The sequence below is a fragment of the Balaenoptera musculus genome, chromosome 1, assembly GCF_009873245.2.
Source record: "Balaenoptera musculus isolate JJ_BM4_2016_0621 chromosome 1, mBalMus1.pri.v3, whole genome shotgun sequence".
Lineage (NCBI taxonomy): Eukaryota > Metazoa > Chordata > Mammalia > Artiodactyla > Balaenopteridae > Balaenoptera > Balaenoptera musculus.
In genome coordinates, this window is record NC_045785.1 from 52,691,378 (window position 1) to 52,712,696 (window position 21,319).

The following is a 21,319-nucleotide window of genomic DNA, read 5'->3' on the forward strand; positions in this document are numbered from 1 at the left end:
AATCTAACAACAGGGAGTTTATTCTAGTGAACTATAAATGTTAATATTCAAATAACACTTACAAAGCATTTATGTTCTATATACCATGCTAGGTGCTGTCATGTACTTGGGGATTTCCTCCAAAGATCAAATTGCTTTGTCTTGACATTTATGAATGTTATTTATGAATTTAAGTATAAATTAAAACCTTTTTAATGGTAAGGTCACAGAGGAAACTACTGTGAGTATTAAGCAAAGAAAGAAAAGAATGGGTGACTAGAATTTCATGTTTTGAGATGATATAAAGGAAACAAAGAAAAAGGGAAGCCCAGCCAGTAGAAGTAGGTTAAGTCATATGGTAAAAACTTGCTGAATTTGCAAGTCATATGGTAAAAAGTTGCCGAATTTGGAATATGTGCATAGATTGGAACTGTGCCTTTTGTCCTATTATTTTTTTCTTCCTATGCCATCTCCTCTGACAATCTCACTTATCCCTGTTGAAAAAAAAAGTATTCAGAAGTTGGAAATAAGGAAAATATAAGATTGGATGGCCTTTTAATATCATGCATTTCTAATAAGCCCACCTGCAGCTCATTTGACTCTCTCAGGAAATAGAACTATTTAACTAAAAATTGATTAGGGCCCAGATGATTTACAATCTTGTCACATTACCAGTTAACATATAGAAAAATGATACGGTGTTGTTTTGGTCTTTTGTTTCCCCTGTCCTGTAGAGAAGATAGCTCCAAAGATTATAGTTTAATTACTTATTAATACATGATCCAATTTTGTATCTAATTTAGCAATCTTATTACAGCATTTCTTTCCCCTCAAACTATGTAATTCTGGCTCCTCAACAACTAGTTCTATGGTGATAATTCCATCCTCTTTCCACGGGTTTGGTTCAGCCTGGGCATGTAATCAATCACCAATGAGATAATAATCTATGAGACAAGTTCAATGGGAGGCTTATCTGCTTTTAAGAAGATATGTGTGAGAGAAAAAGAGATGTTTTTCCGCCTCTGAAAGTAACTACATAGCAAGTGGTGTTAACCAAAGGAACTGAAGATGGCAAAGAGAAGGAAGGAAGAAGGGAAGAAAGGAGGGAGAGAAGGAAGGGAAGGAGGGAGAGAAGGAAGGGAAGGAGGGAATAATGGATTTGGGTCTTTCACTTTGTCTTTAAGCTCTAAATTAACAAATTTTAGAACTACCATATCTCCAGATCCTTGGTATATAATATAATAAACTACCACGTTATTAAAGTCAATTTAAATTGAGGTTTCTGTTACTCATAGCCAAAACTCCAGATAATGCACTTGTCTTCAATGCCTCCTACACACCACTGCCAGATCACCAAAGCATAGCACTAGTTGCTATTCTCTGCTAAAACAATTTGAAGACCTGCTCCAAAGACAACCAAATTAAGTCAGTGTGGTAAATAAAGCATTAGACAGAAAGGAAATCTTGAAGAGAAAACTGTCAATAACTAGTTGTAGGATCAATCCTCTCTGGATCTCCGTTTTTCTTAGCCGTAAATTGAGGAATAGAATAAACGAATCTGTATGGTACTTTTAAAGTTCTATATCTTGTTTGACTGACATTTAAATGCAAACAACTCTACAAGGTATTGTCAACATCCTTTTCTATCAATTATCCCAGCAAAGAAGAAACTGCTCTCCCTGCTTAATTTTTAAGAAAACTATCAGCTGTAAAGGTTTCAATTATTTAAGTCCATATTCCCTCACTAAAATTAAAAGTTAAACCTGTTTTTAAGCATCTATATTATACACTTATGTAAAATACAGTGCCAATTATAAATTACTTTATTTTTGAATTTTTTTTTTTTTATACAGCAGGTTCTTATTAGTCATCAATTTTATACACATCAGTGTATGCATGTCAATCCCAGTCTCCCAATTCATCACACCACCACCCCCACTCCCCTCACTTTCCCCCCTTGGTGTCCATACGTTTGTTCTCTACATCTGTGTCTCTATTTCTGTCCTGCAAACCGGTTCATCTGTACCATTTTTCTAGGTTCCACATATATGTGTTAATATACGATATATAAATTATTATAAGTATATTATTGTACTGTTAAATATAAAACTACAAATTTTAAAAAATATCTCATACTGAGAAATATTTTACTCAGTTAAACATGCCTATGTCCACTTGTTCATTGACAATAGAGTATGAAACCTAAAATTATGTGTTTATTTCTCTCCTACGAAATAGCCTGAAGCCAAATTCTATAGCATGAAGTATTTGTTTGATAAGCTAGGGCAGATTTTTTGAAATCTATTGGGAAAAGAAAGACCACTTAACAATTAATAGACCAAAAGGTTACTACAGGTCTTCCAAGAGGGAAAACAGGAGGGCCACTACACTGTGGGAAGCTATTTTGTACAAAGGGTGTCAATGTCTCTTGTGTGAGAAGCCCTAAAACCACAAGAAAACAACTTCATATTCGTCTACATTAGTTTCCTGCAGCTACTGTAACAAATTACCACAAATTTAGTGGATTAAAACTAGAAATTTACTCTCACAGTTCTGGACGCCAGAAGTCTAGAATCAAGGTTATCAGTGCAGCCGTATGACCTACAGAGACTCTAGGGGAGAATCCATTCTAAGGTGCCCCTTGGCATTGCTTGGCTTGTGGCCACATCACCCCAATCTCTGCCTTTGTCTTCACACCACCTTCTTTTCTGTGCAGGTGTTTGTGTCTAATCTTTTGTCTCCTATAAGGATACTTGTCATTGGATTTAGGGCCCATCCAGATAATCTAGAATAATCTCTTCATATCAAGATACTTAATTTAATCACATCTGCAAAGACCCTTTTTCCAAATAAGATAATATTCACAGGTTCCAGGGATATGACGTATCTTTTGTCCTACCACACCCTTGTTCTGTGAAGATGGTTGGCGGTGGTTTGGAGGAATTGGGTGAAATTTAATTTCTCCTTTCCTGTCAATTTTGATTGTTTTCACCATGAAATTTTATTTGCAGCCTAAATGCAAAAAATCTTGAATTGTTTACTTAAAGGAGTAGGCTTTTCTATAGGTGCAAAGTCTACAGCAAGAAGAGTAAATCAGAAAACTTTAGAAGTACACATTAAAGTCAGGAATGTTAAGCAGTGATCATCAAATTTCCTGTTTTCCTGTTCTTAATCTTTGATCTCCACTATAATTCTCCATAACCCCACTCACCCACCCACAGGCACCCACACAAATAATGGGCATTTACTTAACTTGGTATATGACTTGGAAACATATTTATTCTTGAAAAACATGTGATGTTCTTTGAATAAATATGCATTTTTAATTTATCCAAATGATATTGTTTTGGATCTTATTCAATTTCAAACGATTTTCACAGTACACTAAGATTTTAAGACATTTCCATGTAGCTGTATGTACATCTAGGTAAGTGCCTGTAATTGCTGCCTAGTGTTACAGAAGATGCATCCATTCTCCAATTAGTGTACACAACTAGGTTAATTCCAACTTCCTGCTACCACAAACAGTGCTACAAGAGACATATTTGTACAATGTCCCCTTGTGGACAGAAGTATGAGTATTTTGGGTTAAGTGCCCAGAAGTATCTCTTTATTTACACATTAGTTATTTGGGTGATTTTGTGAATCATCTTTAGTTTATGGCTCTCATTTAACTATTAAGTTCCCTATCATTTTCTTGTTGATTTGTATATTCCACATATCAATTCCTGTTGCTAGTATTCTTTAACTCAGTCTATTAACTGTTAACTTGGTCTATGATCTTCTTTTAGAAAAGAATTTCTTAATTTTAATGTATCAAATTCAATGATTTTTTTTTTCTTTATGGTTTATGTTTTTGAGATCTTGGTTAAGAAGACTTAACCCATCTAAGGTCATGAAAATATTTTCTTCAATTAGCTTTCTGCAAAAGTTTTCTTCTCCTAGATACATACCCCAAAGAATTGAACAGGGGCTTAAACAGATACTTATACACAAATATTCATAGTAGCATTATTAACAATAGCCAAAATGTGGAAACAACCCAAGTGTCCATCAACAGATGAATGGATAAAAGAAATGTGGTACATACATACAATGGAACATTATTATTCAGCCATAAAAAGGAATGAAATTCTGAAACATGCCACAATATCAATGAACCTTGAAAACATTATGCAAAGCGAAATAAACCAGACATAAAAAGACAAATATTGTACGATTCCAACTATATGAAATATCTATAAAGTAGGCAAATTCTTCAGGACAGAGTAGATTAGAGGTTACCAGGGACTGGGGGAGAGCGAAATGGGGAGTTACTGCCTAATGGGTACAGAGTTTCTGTTTTGGGTGATGAAAAAGTTTTGGAAGTAGTGGTGACAGTTGCACAACATTCTGAATGTAATTAATGCCAATGAACTGTATACTTAAAAAAAAGTTAAAATGGCAAATTTTATATTGTATATTTATTTTACCACACAAAAAAGAGCTTACCTTATTTGAACTTTAACAGTGTTGTAGTTCTGTTTGTAACTTATAAACTTCTGATTTTGTTAGTGGAAAATGTATTTTTGTTTGTATATATTTAAGTATCACTCTAATAAAAATAAATTAAAGGAAAAAAGATGGTTACCAGTAACTACTTTAACACCTAAACTTTATCAACAGATGTGATCCCTCATTTACTGGCTTTGCCTTGTTGTTGAAGTCAGACGGCTTAAGTAACTCAAATATCTTATACATTTAAAATGTTATGAATGAATTAAGGAGTGAAGGGCAAAAACTAACATTTTATGCAACTCTATCAATATACCATTTTTCTATCTAATCCACTTATGAGTTTCTCCATATAAAGAATGCAAATATTAAATTAAAAAGAATGCAAGATCATATCATCTCCTGAAGACCTGGTAAAAAAGTAAAATGACACAGCTGTCTCCAGTTAGAGGATAATGATGCAACCTGTGTCCACCCCAGTTTCCCAAAGAAGTAAATTCATATTCTCTTAAAAGTCAAATTACATGTTTGCGTCCAGTGCTGACTTCTGTATGTCGTTAATTTTAACAAAAAACCATTAAAAACATCTAATTTGTCACATTTTAATTAAGCACCAAAATTCCCACACAATGCCAGAAGTTACACATTCATATCCCCTGACTTCATTTGATTTAAAGACTGGTTATTATTAATCCTTAATGACCGATATAAACAGCATTCCTCAAGAAATGAATAGGATTCAGCATCATATCTCCTGAGGAAAACACAGCGTTGGGCTCAGTCTCAGGACTACTTTGTTTTTTGAACATTCCTTTAATTCACTAAATAAAAATCTGCCCACAGGTAAGTGAACTAAGTGAAATCTATTGATACTTAATTGAGATGATGTGACAAAGCACAGACTACCCAAATTATCATTCTCCTCCATTTTCCAGTTCACTTCCCCAGTAAATCACACCAGGGTTAAATAAATAATACAGAGAACTATTTGAAAGACTTGATATCTAGTTTTTATATATTGCTGTCCTACATCTAGTGAACTATCAAGGACTTTGACCAACTTTTCCAGTGCTGGAAATAGATTTAGGGTGATTACACGTTTAGTACTTTTGATCAATGGCATGTATTTCACGGAGCAAGGGCATAGGATATGTCTTTGACAAAACAAACTGGCTTACACAGAAGTGAACCTATTAACCTGAGCCTTATTTACGCTCTAAACTGAAAAGCCTAGGCTTTTAAAATTTTTAGTAAAATTCAAGAATTTAAACAAGATAGAATCAAGATAACTCTTCTTTTATTTTCAGCTTGCAGTTCCAAAGGACATATTTCTGATTATAAGTGGGATGTTATTCTCACACCACTTTGGGGAGGGTCAGATTCTAAGTTCCTTTAGGGCAAGGACCCCAACTTATACCTATTTCTACTTTATCATACCAACTTTTATTTTTGTTCATTACCTCTCAAGTGACCCATGAAATTTAGAACTTTAAAGCCCTAAAGAAGAGCAATCACTTTTTTAAAACTACCATTTTTAGCCTCTCATCTTCCCTGTAATTGGCACAAAGCCACACTTTTCACAAGGTATACTGCATTCAGCTCAAATCAGCAAAAATTTTGAGAGCATATTCTATGTTGAGCACACTATTAGTGCTACAGGAGATTAATAAAAATCTTTTTTTCTCAAGAAATTTATGTGCGAAAAATCAAACCTGGTGTATAAAAGTTAAAAAAAAATACAAAAGCAGTATATAACCCAGGGCTAAAATGAGTTACATATATTAAATGCCAAACTAATGAGATATTTAATAAATTTATTTATAAAATTCAAAAAATGTCTTGGAGATTATATTGCTTTGTGTATTTTGCTGCTTATATAGTTATTAGTTCTTTAAGGAATCTACTCTGTAATTTTTTTTTTAATTGGGGTATAGTTGTTTTACAATGTTGTATCTGCAATGTTAATAGGAATGAAAATAAAAGTAATTTCTTCCACGATGCATAGAATTTTTTTAAATTGTCACGAAGAACCCTGACATACTTCCTTCAACAACTTTCTACATTCCAACGCATATTTCCATTTTCCCTGTACCCATCTTCATCTTTCTGATTTGTGGCTGTCTTGTCTCCACTTAACACAATCAATTTTCTTTCCTTTTTATTGGTGGAGTACACATCAGTGGTTTTGGTATAATTAAAAATATTTATTGTGTGAGTGAGAAAAGAGATTGAAATCAAATATTCTCATATTTTTTCTGATAAAAGACCAAATTATCTAATCTATCCATCATGATATATATAAATATAAGCACAAAACAATGAGTGTTTTAAAATCTTCAGACCTGCCTTATGAATAACTATATATACAGCAACTATATATACAGTTATATACAATGGTTGCCTATAATTGAAAAACCGTATGCTATCCATGTGTCATTGATTTAGATTTTGTTGAATACAACAAAAGAATTAATTCTACATATTGTTTTATACCATTCATTCACACAGTGCCATCTGCATATTTTTTAAGAACAAAAAACAAACAGAAGAAACTTCAAAAGTTTACTAACAGATAAATTCATGAAAGTATTTTAGTAAACATAGCTACATTTAAAGCTTACTTACTTTAGTAATATATGTGTTACACTTTATATTGTTTCAGTTCAAAGATGAAATAACTATGGCTTCCCTGGTGGAGCAGTGGTAAAGAATCCACCTGCCAATGCAGGGGACACGGGTTCCAGCCCTGGTCCAGGAAGATCCCACATGCCGCGGAGCAACTAAGCCCATGCACCACAACTACTGAGCCCACGCTCTAGAGCCCGTGCCCAGCAACAAGAGAAGCCAAGACGATGAGAAGCCCGCGCACCACAATGAAGGGTAGTCCCTGCTCACCGCAACTAGAGAAAGCTCGTGGGAAGCAACAAAGACCCAATGCAGCCAAAACAAAACAAAACAAAAAAAAAACAAATAAATAAATTTAGAAAAAAAATTATTTAAAAAAACCCATGAAATAACTAGACCTATTTTTTTAAAGAGGATTTTTCTGGATTTTTGTTATAAACACTGTGAAGCAAAGTATGTTTTTATAGGTCTTGAGTTCATGCACAATATGTTTCTGGGATCACAGCCCAAAAGAAAAACACTGCAACTCACTGGGGAATAATATTTAACGGCAAAAAGAAAAAAAACTGGGGATGGAGAGAATGAGTAAGGAAAGAAGAATAAACAAAAAGATGATAGACAGAATGTAAAAGGTTTATGAGAAATTGAAAAAATATATTTAGGACAAAAATATTGACATAGTTTATGATATTTATAGTAAAAACTTATTTGGCTGAAAAAAATTCTCTAAAATTAATGTAGTCAACATCACATGTTAAGTATATTAAACAACATGTAGAATAAGGATGCATGTCTTATTTGGCTACTTTTGAAAAATGATTTATTTTTCCCCTAATCTGAAAGCAGTCTAAAGTAGCTATCCCTATTAAAATGTCTTATTTAGGGAAATTTACTGTAGAAATTCAAACATTCTAATTCTACCTCAATAATTTGTTGATGTAATAGTCTCAATTCTAGATCTTTAAGAACTATTAGTTCTGAAAAGTTTAGGTATACATGTACTAGAAAATAGTGGCTGAATCAAATAAGCTCTATAATTTGATATAAATAAAGCTACAAAGCACTGATATCACCAAAGAAAGAACCTAGTGTGAAATATTAACTAAATGGTTGGGTTTTAAAGATGAGGAATTCTGTATATCTCAAAGAATCCCAATAATACATTAAATTCCTTGGATCCTCAGAGAAACCCATTTCCAAGCATATGTGCACAAGTACCTTAGCCTCTTCATGCCTGCTTGCCTGTACCACAGTCAGAGAAGGCAGGATATTTGGTTAGGCATATGTTTATGAATAAAGACAGGAAAATTCCAACTTTAAAACCAAATATTTTCCTTGTTTAATTCTGATATCTTATTGGTCCATATGTTGCCTCCTCCTCACAGTATGGTCCCCTCCTCACAGTATGTTACCAAAAATCTAGATTTTGACTTTCTTTTAAAGCATAAGGATAACATCAAGCAGACAGAATTGAGGAGTGGAAATACTGTATGAGAAAGAAGAGCAAAACTGATGATAATCTAAATACATACTGACACATTTACTGAAGACATTAGGTGCTCTATAAATGCTTACTGAAATGCTGTTTTGTGACATTTGTTGTGATAAATTCATCTCTTTAAGAATCCTCATGAGTTAACCACAACCAGTTCAGTATAATTTAATAGAAAACATCTGGTGGCACTTTTAAACGCGTAAGAGCATTTCACAAACCACTGCAGCAGGAGAAAACGAGGCTAAACACAGAGAAGCAGAGAGGAAGAGCAGGAGAGTCCTGAACACATCATTTGATTATATGAATTGGGTCTTGCCTGAGACCAGCCCCTCTCCTAGATTTTCCACAGAGCGCCCAGACATTCCTTTTCTCTTTTTGGCTTAAGCTAGCTGCATTTCAGTTTCTACAATTTGCAACCAAGAGAACGCTAGTATAGAGTACCTGTCCAGTGCAAAAAAAATCTTGTTTCTGCCTCCACATATTCATATGTAAATATCAGATTCCCATCAGTATCCTATTATAGTAATTGACAATGTGGCTGTAACAGGAAAAGAAACAATAAGCTTGAAATATAACCTCAATCCCACTTAGAGATTCATAATACAAACTATAAAGATTCTGAGAAGTTCTCCAGTAAAGAAATCTCTATAATTCAGCTGAACTCACATTTACAAATCATATTAGAGCACAGAATCCTTGTTAATGAAGTTCTTATGTCTTTTAGAACTGCTAATTGGCACAGGTTGGGAAATGCAACTTGAAAACATGGCCGTGATCCTTTAGATCTAGCATCTGAAGAAAAATTGAAAAAGCATTCCTAACTGCTTTCTAACATATATATCACAGAACTCAAATTTGAATGTAAAAGTAGTTCATCTTCTAGATTGAAACTAACTTACCTGCATTGAAATAAGAATGAAATCAATTAGGCTCCCAATTCCACAAAATCCTACAGTGCAAAACTTTAACAAACCTAGAAAAGAAGGTAAAGTCATTTACAACCTGGAAAGTCCTATAAATATTAATAAACTTTTCCGTTTCCCAATAAACCATTATATATACCACAAATGCTTTATATCGACAATATAAAATTAACACTTTAAAAAAATCAAATCTTCACCTAAAAATATGAGAAAAGTTTAAAGGGCCCTCTACTTAGAAAAGCCAAAACAAAATTAATTCACTTAAATAAATAATAAGAACTGAAATAAAAACTCAATGTAATCTTACAAAACTTCTTAAGAGAAAAGTTTTGTAATCTTACAAAACTTCTTCTAAGAAAATAAATCTTTAAATCTCATTATACCAGAGTTACAGAACATCTTTTAGTCTTAAAATCCTTATTTACTTATTTAGACTTAATACATTATGGATCCAAATTTTAATATGCATTTACAGTAGAAAGTTCAAATAAATAGACTGTCAAGGCACAGAAAAAATAATCAGAAAAAAACATTGATCTTGTAGTTAAATAGCAAAATTCTATTAGTAACCCAATTATCTTGAAGTTATCCTATACTGTACTTTTTTCCTAAGCATCTTATGTTTTTTATTTTTAATAGTCAAAATCAACATTTCTGTCAACTATATACACCTCTGTCCTTGGTTCCAACCTTAAAGCTAAGGTACTAAAATAGATGATAATAGAGCATAGAATCTAGGACATATACAATGATATAACACAAAAATATAATGATGAAATTAGAAGAGGCAGATTGGGGGTGGGGGTGGGATGAGTAATCTCTCTTCTATATTTAAACTTGAGTTGCTTTCCAGATATCCCATTTGAGATATAAAAATGGTATGAAGCAAGACTCTTCGTGAAAGGGTAGTTCTAAGCATCAACTACAAATATATGCCAGCTAAAATTGTAAAATTGGATGAGATCACCTCTTGCACACATTTGGAAATACATTAAAAAGACTGAAATATGTAGGTAAATTAGATTATTTCCACCCACCCCACCCCCTCATTATTAGTATTAGATATACAGTAGAACAATGTTGTAAGTACTGGGATAAAACATATTGGAAATGATTTTAAAACTTAAAATATAGATACTATATAAAATTATGCACTTAGTTTTCTTCAAAATACTTACTACCTACCTAATATTTTATATTGTTTACTATCTGTCTCATGGAAGCCCTGTTAGGGGAGGGTCTTTTATATGTCTTGTTTAATTCTGTGTCCTTATTACCTACAACATTGCCTGGCACATGGTAGATGTTCAATATTTGTTGAATGAATAGATAAATTTTCTCAGCTTTTCTGTCTCCTAAAGACCCCTAACTTTTTATCCACTATCTTACATAACAACTCCTTTAATTATTTTTTTCATTCATTGCATTTTACTATAGTTGCCCAAGGAACTTTATCCACTCACTCAGTATATGTATTACATCCATTCACTCACTTATTTTATTTCTGAAATGTATCCCTCTTCACAGAGCATTGGAAATACCACAGAGTTTCCCTTCCTTCAACTTGTTTACAAAAAGAATATTAAGAATGGTCAAAAAAAGTTTGTCTTTAATGAACTGCTACTGTATGAAAAAAATGTAACCATGTCAGAGCCTTTGCCCTTGTCATCCCGTCTTCCAATGATGTTCTTCCTGTAGCTCTTCTCATCTCAGGCTACTTCTTCAGAGAAGTCTTTGTAACCCAGCATGCTGCTCCCCGCAGCAGCCCCAGCACTGTATCACATCTCCCCTATTTATTTCCGTCATGGTGCTGATCAGAAATCACTCATTGGTTTGTTCATTCATTCTCTTTCTTCCTATGCCATGTAAACTCCTAAAGGCAGGGTTCTTATCTGTCTTATTCAAGTCAATTCCTGGAACAGTATGTGACAGAAACTAAGAGTTTAATAAATATCTGCTGTATGACTATCAGAAAATTAGAAACAATCTAAGTATCTAACAGGGAGAAATTGTCTCAAGAAGTTAAGATACACCTAACAATAGGAGAAAATACTATGCAGTCATTTTAAAACAATGATATAGAAGTATATTTATTGGCAAAGTAATGTGATAACACGCAAAACAGAGAAAGATAGTGAGTCAATTAAAGTCTAGATATTCTGTTGCTGAACCCCTTCTGTAAGGATGTTTCAGAAGATTGAACACGACAGGTTCCTGTTCCGATAAAATATTAGATAAATTAGATAAATATTAGATAAAATGTTAGATACATGTATTTGGAACTTTGGTAAATTTTACCTACTCCTGGAGTAACACATTTAAGAAACTATAGAACAGATCCAAGATGATATTTAAGCATTTAAGGAATCTGCAAACTAATCAATGACGGAAAGCAGGTGAGTGCTTGCTTGGGAAAAAGCAGGACAAGGAGGGCCAAGAGGCAGGGATTACAAATAGGCATGAGGACACTTTGGGGAGTGACAGATATGGTCATTATCTTGATCATGGTGGTTGTTTCACAGGGGTATACATGTCTAACTTATAAAACTGTACATTTTAAATATGTGCACTTTAAGAGATAATGAGTCAAAGTAAAAACTTAGAATAGTACATGGTACATGGCAAACATATGATAAACGTTAGCCCAGCTGCTACTTGTGCTACCACTATTTCTACTATATTACAATTATTATTATAATTGAGAAATTTAGACAGCATAAATCCACATCATTTACAGTAGCATCATCTAACCTAGCCTCACCTCTTGCAAATTCCTTCTGTCTGCGTTACAGTCAAACTACCCGAAGTTCTCTTCCAATGTGCTGTGCTCTCACATCTGCATTTATATGGGCTATGCTGTCCTCTGCCTTGCCTCCTCCACTGCCCCCCACTATTCCCAATCATCTAGCTAACTCTTAATAGTCTTTTTTAAAACTTCTGGAAAGTTTTCTCTAATGCTTCCAGGATGAATTTAATGCCATCCCTAGATGCTCCCTAGCACCCTGCCCTTAACTTTCAGCAGAGCACATATCCCATGGTATGATTTATTATATATTTATTTGTCTAACTTCCCCTATCCTTCCACAAGCAACTTGAAGTCAGGGCTGTGTCATTTCTGTGCCTAGTCAATATGGCTACTGAAGGAATAAAATATATCAATAGTTAAGTTATCTTATTTATAAACAAACACTGATCAACTTGAAAAACACAAAGTAGCATACATTCTAAACAGCATTTATTAAAACTGAAAACGAGCAGAACCCTGTGGGGCCCCTGGGCACAGAAGTCTTTCTGTCCCCCATTTTCTTGTTTGTAGGGAAGAGGATCCAGCCTCCATGACCTTCTCTGAGTTCCACAGGGCAGACTCAAACAGTTGCTAATCAAGGGAGGAGCAGCCAAGAAACTACCTGAGGCCAGGAACCAGAGAAGCGCATCAAGATTCCCTGAGACCAGATTAGAGAAGTGCAGGCCCTGCACACACCCTAGTCTTGTCAGCAACCCCACCCTTGAACTATCGCTATAAAACACCTCATCACATCCTCCTGGGTGGGACACACAGTTTTCGAGGGCAGGAGCCCGCTGTGTCCCCCTTTGGCTGGCAAAGCAATAAAGCTATCCTTTTCTACTTCACCCAAAACTCTGTCTCCGAGATTCAATTCGGCACCAGTGCACAGAGGCCAAGCATTCGGCAAAAACCAATGCAAACCGTTACTCTTACGATTTCATTATTTTGAGCACCAATACCAGCTTCTAAAAGATGGGGAAGTATTAGTGAACTACCAAAAGTAGACTGACTTTTTTGTCCAAGTAAAAATTTGTTAGGTCTCTTTGTACAGACCCTATTTACTTATCTTATTGTGCAAAGAAATATTATATTTAGATTTTAGAGATTGTTTTGAAATTCTAATAAACAATGTTTCCAAACAAGAAGGACCCATTTTTATCTTGAACCATTACTATTGTAGATATATTCTTCCAAAAAGATTATGCTGCCAGATGACATTAATAAAGCTCATGTTTTTAGTGTACTTTATTTATACTTCAGTAACTTAAACTTTACATTTAAAAGTACACAAATTCAATAAAAGAATTTATTTGGGTATAAAATAAAAAGAACAGAGACTCATTTTTGGTATTTTAAAAAATTTTGGTATTTTTTGTTTTATTGCAGGTTGAATCTTGCAAATACACTTGTTTCTGCATAACTATTTTAGAGAATGCAGATTATTTCATACTGAAGTTGCTGCTTGCCAAATCCCAAGCATTCTATAACGATTTGGTAATTAGTTATCACTATTCTTTTTGTGTCTATACCTATAAAGGAGAGCTTTCAAATCTTAGAAGAGTTTAACCTACAAATTCCTTTACCTGGGCTTCCCTGGTGGCGCAGTGGTTGAGAATCTGCCTGCCAATGCAGGGGACACAGGTTCGAGCCCTGGTCTGGGAAGATCCCACATGCCGCGGAGCAACGAGGCCCGTGAGCCACAATTACTGAGCCTGCGCGTCTGGAGCTTGTGCTCTGCAACAGGAGAGGCCGTGATAATGAGAGGCCCGTACACTGCGATGAAGAGCGGCCCCCACTTGCCGCAACTAGAGAAAGCCCTCACACAGAAATGAAGACCCAACCCAACACAGCCATAAAAAAAAAAAAAAAAAAAACCCTTTACCTTTATTTCTCCTACAATCTGTGGATATACCAGTGCAAACTAGTAACTCCAAACTCAAGAAGAAAACAAGAATAATATAACCAAAGATTTTTAAATTTTGGGCTTAAAAACATACAACATTTTGTTATTCTTGTAATAAGAAAATATTTACACTTAAAAGTAATACCACTATGAAAAGAGTATCTCTCCCCCATTAACTGCTCCAAAAGAGCTATTATCTTTGAGAATCCATAATCTTTTAATGCTACAATGGGCAAAACAAAATGTACCAGTTATTGCATATTAAAAAAATCACAGATGTTAACATGGTTAAAAACACAAAGATGGGGCTTCCCTGGTGGCGCAGTGGCTGAGAATCTCCCTGCCAATGCAGGGGACACGGGTTCGAGCCCTGGTCTGGGAGGATCCCACATGCCGCGGAGCAACTAGGCCTGTGAGCCACAATTACTGAGCCTGCGCGTCTGGAGAGGCCGCGATAATGAGAGGCCCCGCGCACCGCAATGAAGAGTGGCCCCCACTTGCCACAACTGGAGAAAGCCCTCGCACAGAAACAAAGACCCAACACAGCCATAAATAAATAAAATAGTGTTTAAATAAATAAAAAAATAAAAATAAAAAGCTAGCTTGTATATCACCTGCTCTTTAAAAAAAAAAAAAAACACACAAAGATGGAATATTAGAAAAATAAGGCTTCATGGTGAAAAAAGGCTTCCAGCTAAAGCAGCACTGGTATAATGAGAATAAGTCAATTAAAGGAAATAAAGCTATACATAAAGTAATAGTTCTGGAATAAAAAGAAATTTGAAATAGCTAGAAAGAAAATTTTTCTTAAAGGAATGTTTGGATCTTATCAAATTTAATTTAATCTCACCCTCAACACATTCCCTTATTTAATCCTAAAGTAAAATTTATATAATGAAGTATCACATTCAACACTAAATTACTTAAAAAGAAACCTACTGCATAGCATAGGAAACTATATTCAATATCTTGTAATAACCTATAATGGAAAAGAATCTTTAAAAGAAAAAAATACATATATATATATATATATATATATATATATATATATATACACACACATATATATATGACTGAATCACTTTGCTGTACATCCAAAACATTGTAAATCAACTTTACTTCAGTTAAAAAAAAGAAAAAAAAAGAAATTACTTAAGAGCAAGCTTCATCATATCTGCATTATTTATTTGGTTCTTATAAAATTCCAGTGATCATAAATGGTATCGAGAAAGTATTTTAAAAAGCTATCTATAAAGGGGCGGTGTCAAGATGGCGTACTAGGAGGATGTGGAATTCGTGCCCCCTCATGACTAGGGCACCTACCAGGCACCGGTGGGGGACCACGGAAACCTAAGGGGACTGGAGGAACCCCAGTGACCAGACTGGGGTTCTGTTTTACCTTGTTGATTCACTGTTGTTGATTCTTTTATATTTTTATTTTTCCTAATAAATCTTTTATTTTTCTAATTTTATTTTATTCTTTATACTTTGTTATTGTTCTCTCTTTTTGGCTTATTTCCCCACCCCACCCTTTTTTTTTCTTTCTTTTTTCTGTTGTGCTTTTATTTTACTTTGTTGCAGTTATTTCAATTATAGTTTTATTTTTACTAATATATATTTTATCTTTCTACTTTTATTTTGTTTTTTATTTTTTGATATTATACTGCTCCTTTTTTTCTTCCTTTTTCATTTATTTATTTTTTTAACCATGCCACGAAGCTTGCGGGATCTTGGTTCCCAGGCTGGAGGTCAGGCCTGAGCTCCTGGGGTGGGAGCTCCGAGTCCAAATTGCTGGAATAACAGAGAATCTCAGACCCCAGAGAGTATCAACTGGAGTGAGGCCTACCAGAGGTCCTCATCTCAGCAACAAGACCTGTCTCTATCCAACTGCCTGCAAGCTCCAGTGCTGTACATCTCAGGCCACACAACCAGTAAGACAGGAATACAGCACCACCCATCAAAAAAAAAAATGAAATGACAAAAAATATGTCACAGACGAAGGAGCAAGGCAAAAACCTACAAGACCAAATAAATGAAGACAAAATAGGCAACCTACCTGAAAAAGAATTCAGAGTAATGACAGTAAAGATGGGCCAAAATCTCGGAAACAGAATGGAGAAAATAAAAGAAACATTTAACAAAGATCTAGAAGAACTAAAAAGCAAACAAACAATGATGAACAACATAATTACTGAAATTAAAAATACTCTAGAAGGAATCAATAACAGAATAACTGAGGCAGAAGAATGGATAACTGAGCTGGGAGATAAAATAATGGAAATAACTGCCAGGGGGCAGAATAAAGAAAAAAGAATGAAAAGAATTGAGGACAGTCTCAGAGACCTCTGGGACAACATTAAACGCACCAACATTCAACTTATAGGGGTCTCAGAAGAAGAAGAGAAAAAGAAAGGGTCTGAGAAAATATTTGAAGAGATTATAGCTGAAAACTTCCCTAACATGGGGAAGGAAATAGTCAATCAAGTCCAGGAAGCACAGAGAGTACCATAAAGGATAAACCCAAAGAGAAACACACCGAGACACATATTAATCAAACTATCAAAAATTAAATACAAAGAAAAAATATTAAAAGCAGCAAGAGGAAAGCAACAAATAACATACAACAGAAGCCCCATAAGGTTAACAGCTGATCTTTCAGCAGAAACTCTGCAAGCCAGAAGGAAGTGGCAGGACATATTTAAAGTGATGAAAGGGAAGAACCGACAACCAAGATTACTCTACCCAGCAAGGATCTCATTCAGATTTGACGGAGAAATGAAAACCTTTACAAACAAGCAAAAGTTAAGAGAATTCAGCACCATCAAACCAGCTTTACAACAAATGTTAAAGGAACTTCTCTAGGAAACACAAGAGAAGGAAAAGACATACAATAACAAACCCAAAACAATTAAGAAAATGGTAATAGGAACATACATATCGATAACTGCCTTAAATGTAAATGGATTAAATGCTCCAACCAAAAGACACAGACTGGCTGAATGGATACAAAAACAAGACCCATATATATGCTGTCTACAAGAGACCCACTTCAGACCTAGGGACACATACAAACTGAAAGTGAGGGGATGGAAAAAGATATTCCATGCAAATGGAAATCAAAGAAAGCTGGAGTATCAAGTCTCATATCAGACAAAATAGACTTTAAAATAAAGACTATTACAAGAGACAAAGAAGGACACTACATAATGATCAAGGGATCAATCCAAGAAGAAGATATAACAATTGTAAATATTTATGCACCCAACATAGGAGCACCTCCATACATAAGGCAAATGTTACCAGCCATAAAAGGGGAAATCGACACTAACAATCATATTAGGGGACTTTAACACCCCATTTTCACCAATGGACAGATCATCCAAAATGAAAATAAATAAGGAAACACAAGCTTTAAATGACACATTAAACAGATGGACCTAATTGATATTTATAGGACATTCCATCCAAAAACAACAGAATACACTTTCTTCTCAAGTGCTCATGGAACATTCTCTAGGACAGACCATATCTTGGGCTACAAATCAAGCCTTGGTAAATTTAAGAAAATTGAAATCATAACAAGTGTCTTTTCCGACCACACTGCTATGAGACTAGATATCAATTACAGGAAAAAAACTATAAGAAATACAAACAAATGGAGGCTAAACAACACGCTACTAGATAACCAAGAGATCACTGAAGAAATCAAAGAGGAAATCAAAAACATACCTAGAAACAAATGACAATGAAAACACAACGACCCAAAACCTATGGGATGCAGCAAAAGCAGTTCTAAGAGGGAAGTTTATAGCAATACAATCCTACCTCAAGAAAGAAGAAACATCTCAAATAAACAACATAACCTTACACCTAAAGCAATTAGAGAAAGAAGAACAAAAAAACCCCGAAGTTAGCAGAAGGAAAGAAATCATAAAGATCAGATCAGAAATAAATGAAAAAGAAATGAAGGAAAAAATAGCAAAGATCAATAAAACTAAAGGCTGGTTCTTTGAGAAGATAAAATTAATAAACCATTAGCCACACTCATAAAGAAAAAAGGGAGAAGACAAATCAACGGAAGTAGAAATGAAAAAGGAGAAGTAACAACTGACACTGCAGAAATACAAAGGACCATGAGAGATTACTACAAGCAACTATATGCCAATAAAATGGACAACCTGGAAGAAATCGACAAATTCTTAGAAAAGCACAACCTTCCGAGACTGAACCAGGAAGAAATAGAAAATATAAACAGACCAGTCACAAGCAAGAAATAGAAAATATAAACAGACCAGTCACAAGCATGGAAATTGAAACTGTGATTAAAAAGCTTCCAACAAAGAAACGCCCAGGACCAGATGGCTTCACAGGTGAATTCTATCAAACATTTAGAGAAGAGCTAACACCTATCCTTCTCAACCTCTTCCAAAATATAGCAGAGGGAGGAACACTCCGAAACACATTCTACAAGGCCACCATTACCCTGATACCAAAACCAGACAATGATGTCACAAAAAAAGAAAACTACAGGCTACTATCTCTGATGAACATAGATGCAAAAATCCTCAACAAAATACTAGCAAACAGGATCCAACAGCACATTAAAAGGATCCTATACCACGATCAAGTGGGGTTTATCCCAGGAATGCAAGGATTCTTCAATATACGCAAGTCAATCAATGTGATACACCATATTAACAAATTTGAGGATAAAAACCATATGATAATCTCAATAGATGTAGAAAAAGCTTTTGACAAAATTCAATGCCCATGTATGATAAAAACTGTCCAGAAAGTAGGCATAGAGGGAACCTACCTCAACATTAATATGGGCCATATATGACAAACCCACAGCCAACATCATTCTCAATGGTGAAAAACTGAAACCATTTACTCTAAGATCAGAAACAAGACAAGGTTGTCCACTCTCACCGCTATTATTCAACACAGTTTTGGAAGTTTTAGCCACAGCAATCAGAGAAGAAAAAAAAATAAAAGGACTCCAACTCGGAAAAGAAGAAGTAAAACTGTCACTTTGCAGATGACATGACACTATACATACAGAATCCTAAAGATGCTACCAGAAAACTACTAGAGCTAATCAATGAATTTGGTAAAGTAGCAGGATACAAAATTAATGCACAGAAATCTCTTGCATTCCTATACACTAATGATGAAAAATCTGAAAGAGAAATTAAGGAAACACTCCCATTTACCATTGCAACAAAAAGAATAAAATACCTAGGAATAAACCTATCTAAGGAGACCAAAGACCTGTATGCAGAAAACTATAAGACACTGATGAAAAAAATTAAAGATGATACAAACAGATGGCGAGATATACCACGTTCGTGGACTGGAAGAATCAACATTGTGAAAATGACTATAATTCCCAAAGCAATCTACATATTCAATGCAATCCCCATCATACTACCAATGGCATTTTTCACAGAACTAGAACAAAAAATTGCACAATTTGTATGGAAACACAAAAGACCCTGAATAGCCAAAGCAATCTTGAGAAAGAAAAACGGAGCTGGAGGAATCAGGCTTCCTGACTTCAGACTATACTACAAAGCTACAGTAATCAAGACAGCATTGTACTGGCACAAAAACAGAAATATAAATCAATGGAACAGGATAGAAAGCCCAGAGATAAACCCACGCACATATGGTCACCTTATCTTTGATAAAGGAGGCAAGAATATACAATGGAGAAAAGACAGCCTCTTCAATAAGTAGTGCTGGGAAAACTGGAAAGCTACATGTAAAAGAATGAAACTAGAACACTTCCTTACACCATACACAAAAATAAACTCAAAATGGATTAAAGACCTAAATGTAAGGCCAGACGCTATAAAACTCTTAGGGGAAAACATAGGAAGAACACTCTATGACATAAATCACAGCAAGATCTTTTTTGACCCACCTCCTAGAGAAATGGAAATAAAAACAAAAACAAATGGGACTAATGAAACTTAAAAGCTTTTGCACAGCAAAGGAAGCCATAAACAAGACGAAATGGCAACCCTCAGAATTGGAGAAAATATTTGCAAACGATGTAACTGACAAAGGATTAATCTCCAAAATATATACGCAGCTCATGCAGCTCAATATGAAAAAAACAAACAACCCAATCCAAAAATGGGCAGAAGACCTAAACAGACATTTCTCCAAAGAAGATATACAGATTGCCAACAAACACATGAAAAGATGCTCGACATCACTAATCATTAGAGAAATGCAAATCAAAACTACAATGAGGTATCACCTCACACTGGTCAGAATGGCCATCACCAAAATATCTACAAACAATAAATGCTGGAAAGGGTGTGGAGAAAAAGGAACCCTCTTGCGCTGTTGGTGGGAATGTAAATTGATACAGCCACTATGAAGAACAGTATGGAGGTTCCTTAAAAAACTAAAACTAGAACTACCATATGACCCAGCAATCCCACTAATGGGCAGATGCCCTGAGAAAACCATAGTTCAAAAAGAGTCATGTGGGGCTTCCCTGGTGGCGCAGTGGTTGAGAGTCTGCCTGCTAATGCAGGGGACACGGGTTCGAGCCCTGGTCTGGGAGGATCCCACATGCCGCGGAGCGGCTGGGCCCGTGAGCCACAGCTGCTGAGCCTGCGCGTCTGGAGCCTGTGCCCCGCAACGGGAGGGGCCGCGATAGTGAAAGGCCCGCGCACCGCGATGAAGAGCGGTCCCCGCACCATGATGAGGAGTGGCCCCCGCTTGCCGCAACTAGAGAAAGCCCTCGCACGAACCGAAGACCCTGCACAACCAAAAATAAATAAATAAATAAAAATAAAAAAAGTAGCTAAAAGGAGGAGGAAATTATTAAAAAAAAAAAAAAAAAAAAAGAGTCATGTAACACAGTGTTCATTGCAGCACTATTTACAATAGCCAGGACATGGAAGCAACCTAAGTGTCCATCGACAGATGAATGGATAAAGAAGATGTGGCACATATCTACAATGGAAAATTACTCAAGCATAAAAAGAAAAGAAATTGAGTTATTTGTAGTGAGGTGGATGGACCTAGAATCTGTCATATGAGTGAGTTAAGTCAGAAAGAGAAAAACAAATACTGTATGTTAACACATATAT

At 35.1% G+C, this 21,319-nt stretch overlaps 1 protein-coding gene across 3 annotated transcripts in view; it reads right to left on the minus strand.

Moving 5' to 3' along the window:
* The window catches only part of TM2D1 (TM2 domain containing 1), a 59,148-nt gene that overhangs the window by 10,294 nt on the left and 27,535 nt on the right, over positions 1-21,319 (minus strand). For 2 of the 3 annotated variants that reach the window (XM_036858363.1, XM_036858355.1), the window contains exon 5: positions 9,493-9,566. In XM_036858363.1, coding sequence (XP_036714258.1) covers positions 9,493-9,566 — 74 coding nt within the window. Of the gene's footprint in view, positions 1-9,034; positions 9,132-9,492; positions 9,567-21,319 lie in introns of all 3 variants that reach the window. The other variant, XR_005020650.1, reaches the window with a different exon arrangement.